This window comes from Amblyomma americanum, chromosome 1 (assembly GCF_052857255.1).
Source record: "Amblyomma americanum isolate KBUSLIRL-KWMA chromosome 1, ASM5285725v1, whole genome shotgun sequence".
Taxonomy (NCBI): Eukaryota; Metazoa; Arthropoda; class Arachnida; order Ixodida; family Ixodidae; genus Amblyomma; species Amblyomma americanum.
The window spans coordinates 251,460,677-251,469,196 of record NC_135497.1 but is presented as its reverse complement, the minus strand read 5'-3'; the positions used below and the strand labels follow the sequence as shown (position 1 = coordinate 251,469,196).

The following is an 8,520-nucleotide window of genomic DNA, read 5'->3' as shown; positions in this document are numbered from 1 at the left end:
ACAACACACTTATCCCATGGCTCCTCCCCCGTCACAAAATGATCGCCCTCAGAAAAGAGTGCGGACCGATGTGACAACCCACTACCTTCCGAAGTACAAGGAAACTTCCCGAAATTTCACGTCCTTCACAGCGAAGCAACAGATAAGACCGCCCGGACAACATCCCCATTCATAGTCACAAAAACCCTAACCTCTGTCTTGGGCACAGGTTACAAGCTAAAAAAAATGCCTAGCGGTGACCTCCTACTAGAACTGAAAGACAACGACCAATATTCTAAACTGTCCAGCATTGTGTCCATTCGGGATGCACCTGTCTTATTAACTGCGCATAGATCTTTGAACACCGTCCGGGGTGTGATTTCCGAAATGGATTTCCTTCAACTCACAGAAGAAGAAATGCTTGAAGGTCTAAAAGAATATAATATCATCAATATTCACCGCATAAAAATCAGAAAGGAAAACAAAGAAATTGCAACAAAACATCTTGTCCTCACATTCAGCTCAAGCACACTGCCCGAGTCAATAGAAGTTTGTTACCTCAAGATAAATGTCCGACACTACATCCCAAAGCCGCGACGGTGTTTCAACTGCCAGTGATACGGTCATGGCTCACATAGCTGCCGTGGTCGGAAAACATGTGCGAAATGCGCCTCGCAAGAGCACGTTTCTGAGAACTGTGAAGCCGCAACACTACATTGCGCATACTGTGAAGGTGATCACCCCTCCTCCTCAAGATTATGCCCCTCTTGGAAAAATGAGAAATAAATTATAACAATTAATACAAAGCAAAATAGAACTTTCAAGGAAGCGCGACAACTCTTCCATGCAAAACACACATTCAATTTCACAGCAAGAACAAACTTCGCCGATGTGGTGCGCGGGGGCGCTGCACCACGCCGCGTTCCGGCTGCTGCCCAGGCAAAACCTCAGGCAGGGCCATCTGCGCCCCTGACAGGGTCAGCGAATGCTGCCCTGTCACCCCCCAAAAATGTCTCTCTATCCCTTGACACCTGGACTCCATGTACGCGAAAACTCACGCGAACGCGAAGGCGACGGCGGCGGCGACGGCTGGCGTTCGCTCCGTCGCTTGTGGGCAACCTCCATGCAAGCGAAGGCGGCTGGCGACGCGAACCCGCGACGTGCGCAGCGGACTCCGTGCTTTGCGCACTCAAGCTTAGAAACACGCCCGTAACCTGTTCTCTCTCTTAAAATTTTGTGAGTATGCCTCATAGTCAGGGCCAAAGGAATATTTCTTCTACGGCAGCGGTGTAGCGGCAGTGGAGATAGCCAAAGGCGTGCTTGCGGAGACGAAGTCACATCACGGGTTCACGGGGCAGGTGTGCTTTCGTTCGGTGCCTGTGCACTCCGGCTTAGTAAAAACACTCCCATAAACTGTCACCGCAGTTTGATTGTAAGCAAACTATAATTTACCAGTGAGAATGCGCGCCGCGAGTGTTTCTGCACAGTTGGAGCGCAGCGGCACGATGGATCGAGCGCCGGTACCCGCGGCTCGACACGCATCTCTCCCCGCTCGCGTAGCCCGCTCCAAATGCTGTTAGCCCTCCGCACCCAACAAGTAGATTGTTTTAATTATTTAAATCATGCGGGTCTGTCTCTCAGCTACAACACCAAATATTTTATCGACGGTGGCGATGACCAAGACCACGGGCGGGTTTCGTGAGATGTACCCGTGAGAAACCGTAGACAAACCGGAAACGGCTTTGGAGGGCTCTGGTTGGCCAGTCGCGTGGGGGACTTCCGGGCGACGAGCGAAATTTTCTGTGGGTGCAGATCCGAGCGACACGGCAAGCGACGCATGCATTTTGCTTCGCGCGACGGCGTCGCTCGTCGCTTGCCGCCAATGCCTTCGCGTTCGCGTGAGTTTTCGCGTACATGGAGTCCAGGCTTGATTTGGAGCACGATAAGAGCCCTTCCTCTCGGAGGAGGCCTGAAGTACGTACATGCGCGGCATCCCCGCGGGCCTCCACCGAGGCCCGTCCTGCACGGGCGGCACAGCTCACTTGACCGCCAAACAAAGGAAGGACCCGAATTACGGGTCCCCCTAAACAATAAACCTAGGCTACCGCCTCTTCCATCAAATAAAAAAGCCGCATAAAATGGTTATCCTAATACAGTGGAACTGCCGTAGACTTTTCAATAACTACACTGAAATAAAAGATCACTTTTTCTCCTGCGGCTTTATGCCTTCAAGAAATGAACCTAGGTCCTAAACACAGGAACTTTTTAAGGAAATATAAAGTATTTCGTTGTGACAGAGAGAAAACCAGCAGGCTCTTTGTAATTCAAGGCGGTTTTGCAACCGCAGCGAAATCAAACTGAAAACTAACTATGAAGCTATTGCAGTGACTGTCCTACATTTCAAAACAATTGAAATATATATATATATATATATATATATATATATATTTCAATTGTTTTGAAATGTAGGACAGCCGTATCTGGTAGTTGGGGATCTTAATGCCCACTCTGGTTTTGGGGGAAGCGAAAAGACTGACACTAGAGGTCGTGTTTTAGATGATTTTATTTTTTGCAACGGCGTTTGCCTGCTAAATACAGGTAAACCCACATATTGCTCCCCAGCCTCGGGAAAAATGTGTTGCATAGACATACCTTTAGTTCACCCTTCGTTTTTACTGATTTTAATTGGAATCATCTTGACAATTCTTATGGAAGCGATCATCTTCCTATAGTAATTAACTTGTCATCACCACCATCAATCATTCCAAATACACCACGTCGTTGCAAGCTCCACATAGCTGACTGGGATTCATTTCAGTAAAATGCTACACTGGAGAAATTTTTTTCAGAAGAAACTGAATGGAATGCTTACGTCTTGTATAATAGCTGCGGCACGCCTAGCCATTCCTCAGTCTTCGGAAGGGGTGCGCCAAAACCATAAGGTTTCGTATAGCCAAGACTGCAGAGAAGCCAAAAAGAAACAATAAAGCCTCGGGTATTTTTCGCCAACAGCCAAAATTTTATAAGCTTTAAAAAAGCTCTCAAAAGCCCGACATACCCGCCGCAATGCGGAGAAAACTTCGTGGCAAAGCTACGTATCATCGATAAACAGTTTTATTACATCCAAAAAAATGTGGGAGCAAGTTCTTAAACTGAATGGCGGCTTCTCCCCTTTCACAATTCCCTTTCTAACAGCCCCTGGTGCACAAACAAGTATAGAGGAAGAAGCAGATATTCTAGGTGAACATTTCTCAAGTGTTTCCATCTCTTCATACTATACACAATTTTTTTAAAGTTCAAAAACACCGTGGAGAAACAAAGACTTCCTACAAGTGCGTGCACAAACGAAGCACACAACAGTCTAATCACAATTCATGAAATAAGAAGAGTTCTGTCTGCCGGCAAAAAGACTGCGCCCGGCCCTGATCAAATTCATTATGAAGTGCTGGCACGTCTTTCCCAGCCATCTTTAGAACCACTGAGATTTTTAAAGAAAATATGGATTTCAGGAAAAATACCCCAAGCCTGGAAAAAGGCCGTTATTGTACCATTCTTGAAACCGGAAAAACCACCAACCTCCCCTAGCAGTTATAGACCCATAGCCCTTACTAGCCGTCTCGCTAAATTGTTTGAAAGTGTTGTCAACATTGGGCTGATGTTTGTTCTTAGATCTCGTGAATTTCTTGATATCCACCAGTGTGGATTTAAAAAATATTGTTCAACAACAGACCATCGCATCCGCCTTGAAAAAACATTCAGAGAAGCATTCATACATAGCCAACACTGCCTTGCAGTATCCTTTGATATGGAGAAAGCTTATGATACCACCTGGAGGTTTGGGATCCTCCGCGACCTCGCGGACCTAGGTATCCGCGGAAGGATGCTGCACTGCCTAAAATATTTTCTTTCTGACCGTTCATTTCATGTACGCTTAGGCTCCACCCTTTCCAAAATAATCCTTCAGGAGAACGGGGTACCGCAGGGATGTATTTTAAGTGCTACACTTATTATCGTGAAAATAAATTCCGTAGCTAAAATAGTTCCAAAGTCAATTATGTTGTCTCTATATGTCGATGACCTCCAGATAGCATGCACGTCCTCCAGCCTATCAACCTGTGAGCGACAGATACAACTGAAATTAAACAAACTTGCGATTCGGGCTGAAAGAAATGGGTTTAAGTTCTCAACACAAAAAAAAAAAGGCTGCTGTTCTTTTTTCACTCAGAAGAGGTTCGCAGATCGACCCCGCCTAAATGAAATTGCACTTCCAGTTAAACAAGAACATAAATTTTTGGGCTTAACATTTGACAAACTCACATTCCTGTCACATATAAATATCATCAAAAGAATGCCTCCCAATCTCTGAATATACTAAATGTACTGTAACGAAAACGCTGGGGATCTGATAGAGCATGTCTTTTACAAATATATAGGTCTGTAGTACGCTCTACTCTAGACTATGGATGTGTTGTATATGCGTCCGCGAGGCCATCATATCTAAAACGACTGGACCCAGTGCACTACCTTGGTTTACGACTTTCAACTGGTATATACAGAACATCCCCCATAAACAGTCTCTATGTCGAAATCATTGAACCCTCCCTTACAGACAGAAGAACTATGCTCACATGCACATATGTCATGAAAATCCGTTCCATGCCGAAACACCTGTGTTATTCCATAGTTACAAGCTGCACCTCCAGAACACTGTTCAACAAAAAACCCCAGTCAGTTAGACCTCTGCTGCTCCGCTTCGAGGATTGTTGCCAAACTTTAGGAATATTGGATACCGTTCCTGATGTCGCCTCAGGGTATGATCCACTGCCATCATGGTACAGCCTTCCCACTATGTGTGACTTCACGTTAACACAATACCGAAAAGAACAAACGTCACACGAGCACATATTACATGAATACCGGGCACTACAAGAAAAATTGCGAACAACACCGAGTTTTACACTGACTGCTCAAAAACAGCAGATTATGTCGGAAGTGCGGTAGAGCTAGGAAACTGGCAAAAGATAGTAAGGCTGCCAAACGGTGCATTCATTTTTACTGCGGATTGTTATGCTGTCTCTGTAGTTGTAAGGGGAATAATGAATGACAGTTTGGAAAACAGCACAATTTGCACAGATTCACTTAGCCTACTAACGACATTACATTCCAGAAATGCAGTCGAACCCTTAGTAGGAAACATAATGTATAACATAGAAAAAGTCAACACAGGGGCGTATCATAAAATTCTGCTGGGTGCCGAGCCATGTTGGAATTGATGGTAATGAAAGAGCCGACAAATGTGCTGCACAAGCTCGCAGGCGTGAAATTGGGATAATGAAATAAACAACAAGCTGCATTTCGTAAAGCCTGTCCTCAGAGAATGGTAGACCTGTACACACCAGGAACGTTCTACGGAAGTAATTTTATGTCGTCTCCCCATCGGACACACACACCTGACGCATAATTTCTTACTAACCAATCAAGGCAAGCCTCTTTGTCTCTTTTCCTTTTCCTTTATCATGCTCCAAACTCGAAAAACTAAGAAGCATTTTACTCAATTTTACAACCAATGCATTCCATTTCACCCTGCGCTGCTCTTGAGTGCTATTGTTGGGATGCCTTCTGTTTTTAACTTTATTGATAAACTGTGAATTTCCCACTTGTCGTTGATACACCTCGGCCACTCTTTTTCCTGAGAAGGCCGAGGTGTTATTTCATTGGCTGGGAGCCTCCAGATCCTTGCCTCGGTCAAGGACAGCTGCTGAGGCTACCCGACCTCCTTTAAAGCTTTCAATATTAGCCATTTATAAATCTTGCTTTCGCTCTCAATACTAGGTACCAAGGAAATAACTTTGTAAGCTTTCTACACCACCATTTTTTGTTATTTGTAAATTATGCAGAAAACAATTCCTATACCTTGAGCTTGGCGCATGATAGCCTTAGCTGCTTATGCGCCATTAAGCCCAGCACAGCACAACACAACACAACGAAGAGCCGGAGCCTGTTTCCGGACGAAAATTGTCTCCACGACCTCCTCAAGTATTTTGACTGCCCTACCTTATGCCACATGGCAAGTCCTCGTAATAAATGGCTGTATAATGTCAGTGAAGTCCAATGCGTTTCCCTTAAAGCATGCACGTTTCCTTCAGTCTTTTTTTCTACCTTTATAGTTTTGAAATATAGCGAACACTCAACAGCATGTCACGTTCCTCGCAGTCTTAAAGCGAGCATCTTACAGCCACGAAATAAATACTCGCACGTACATACGACTGAAACCACCGCGAACCGCATCTCGACATAATCCGCGTGGCCTTTGCCCTAAAAAAGCATATCGTTCCCGACCACTTTTCGTTCACAAGCTTGGACCTTCACTGCCTGGCGCCGCTCGCAGTCCTTTTTACACCACAGGACGAGCTCGTTGCCGCTCGCCGTGCCGCCTGCTGCATGTGCGGCAGGGGTTAAGTAGTGTTCCTGTATATGCTCCCTACAGGAACACTAGGGTCAGGCCGTCTCGAGCGACCCGCCGTGCCGAGGCGCACTCCCGCCGGAGCCGCTGCTCACCGGAGGGGGCGGCTTCGCGGCGGCTCACGCCGGCGGCCGCGTCGACGCTGGTCCTTCTTCCTGCTAGCCCCCGGCCGGAGAGAAAGGAGTGCGGCAGCCGTGACGTGAACGGCGGCCGGCAGAAGGACAACAAGCGTCGATAGAAAAGGAACCGGTTTGCTGTTGCCTCTTGTGCGCCTCAGCGGACGCCGGAACGTCAGTCGCCAGTATGCCGATAGCCAGGCGGGCTTGGCTCAACTGGATCGTCGCCCTGCAGGCGCTGGCGGTGAGTGTGACCGACCTCGCGGCATGACCCCGCGACCCCGCGTTGGGTCCGGCATAGGGCCCCGGCCCGTGCCGCCCCCAACCCCGGGGCCGCCGCCAGTGCAGCGTCGCATGCGCCGGGCCGCTCGTCTCGAACGAGCGCCGGCGACCCCCACAACAGCACACGAGGAAAAGCTCAGGAAGACTGGCGCGCTGGCGGAGGGCTGTGTGTTTTGCTTGATGCTTTGCGACGGACGCGCACACTCGCGCGCACGCGCTCGGCGGGCTACGTAATGGGCAGTTGAACTTGACATTGCGAGGCCGTTGCGAGGGCTCGCCCGGAGCTGGGAAGCGCTTCTCTTTATGCTTGCTGCGTGCTCGAAGCTTGGATGCCTCTTCGTGCGAGCTCTATGACATCACGAAGCCTTTCTGGTTTGCCAGCCGTGTCGAAACCATTCGCTATCGTGAGTTAGTGATTGCACGTGCACCATAAATGTTTCGTGTCCGCCGCGAGTTTCGCAGCATTCGCGAAACTTGGAATGATGGTTTCTCCTTCTCGCCTTCTCGGTAACTAGTATTGCAGCTAGGTTGTATTTCCCCGACAGCTACTTCTTGGTCTGAGCGAAGAGGGGTGTCGATTAAAAATTAAAACGACTGCTTAATCGCAAACGCCGCGCACATGCATGTTCATGCACGCGAGTCAAAGCACTATCGAATGCGTCGTGCTCTCACGAATGTTCTGTGCAGAAAAAAGGCAACTTTTTCGGAGCCTCCGTTGCCGTCGTATAAAATCGAACTATGATTTAGCAGCAGATTAGCGAGAAAATAAAAAAAAATAACGCCGGACAAGAGCGATAAATGTAGACTGCCTTGCTCGCTTCCGTCTTGAGCATTCTTACGGTAAAGGTTTTGAGTGCCTAAAACTCACTTTCTTTTTTGGGTTCCCTTGTGTTGCGAATACAATGTTTCCATCAACGCTTAAGTTTACGCGCTTACATCTGCTTAATGGAAACTTGACATGCGATCGGTTTATTTTATGGTTTGTTTTGAGTGGTTACATTGTGTACACCTTCTCTATACGCGACTTTAGTTGTTCGTTTATCTTTTTTTTTCATTTTTCTGCTCAGTGCTGTTTTCATCACACAACGGCAGGACTCGGATCTTAAAAAAGCAATAAATATTGTTGCAGGGTGCACAGAATTAATTGTGCTTCAAGTTAGGCAGGAGCTGAAGCTTGGTCAACGTCAGCAAAATATGCACAGCGGTTTTTGGTTCATAGCTCGAGGGCGTCAATATTAGGACGCGGCACGCGAGTGGCAGCGTAGCGGTGCGCCTCTGTTGAGTTCATCCGAGCGTTAGTGCTTTCTGGAGGGAAAGTCATTTGAGGAGGGACGCCCAACGTTTGCAAATAATGTTTTACCGTCTTTGCCGCTACCGGGCACAGCTGCTGGAAGAACACTCAGTAGACAAATAACAAGACGGCGCACATCGGAAGCGATGTCAGCAGGCGCATGCGCGGTGCGCTCACAAGGCTGCGAGTCCGATGAAGGCCAAAGCAGATAAGGACTGCTTCGGCAGTAGCACGTGGAAGTGTCTTCGTTTATAACGACTCTTGCCATTGGGACTGTGACGCGGCGTTGTTGACGAGGGCCTCGAGTGTAGCGATCGCGCTCCCGTGGTGTGTCGGGAGGGTTTCCCGTCGTATTTATCCCTGACCAGCCGTTTACGGTATTAATACAA

The 8,520-nt window shown here is 47.7% G+C and overlaps 1 protein-coding gene across 1 annotated transcript in view; it reads left to right on the top strand.

Moving 5' to 3' along the window:
* The first annotated feature begins 6,648 nt into the window (after positions 1-6,648).
* Positions 6,649-8,520, top strand: part of LOC144114923 (uncharacterized) — a 134,112-nt gene continuing 132,240 nt past the window's right edge. Inside the window, exon 1 of the mRNA XM_077648954.1 lies at positions 6,649-6,802. Coding sequence (XP_077505080.1) covers positions 6,746-6,802 — 57 coding nt within the window. The 5' untranslated portion in view covers positions 6,649-6,745. The remainder of the gene's footprint in view (positions 6,803-8,520) is intronic.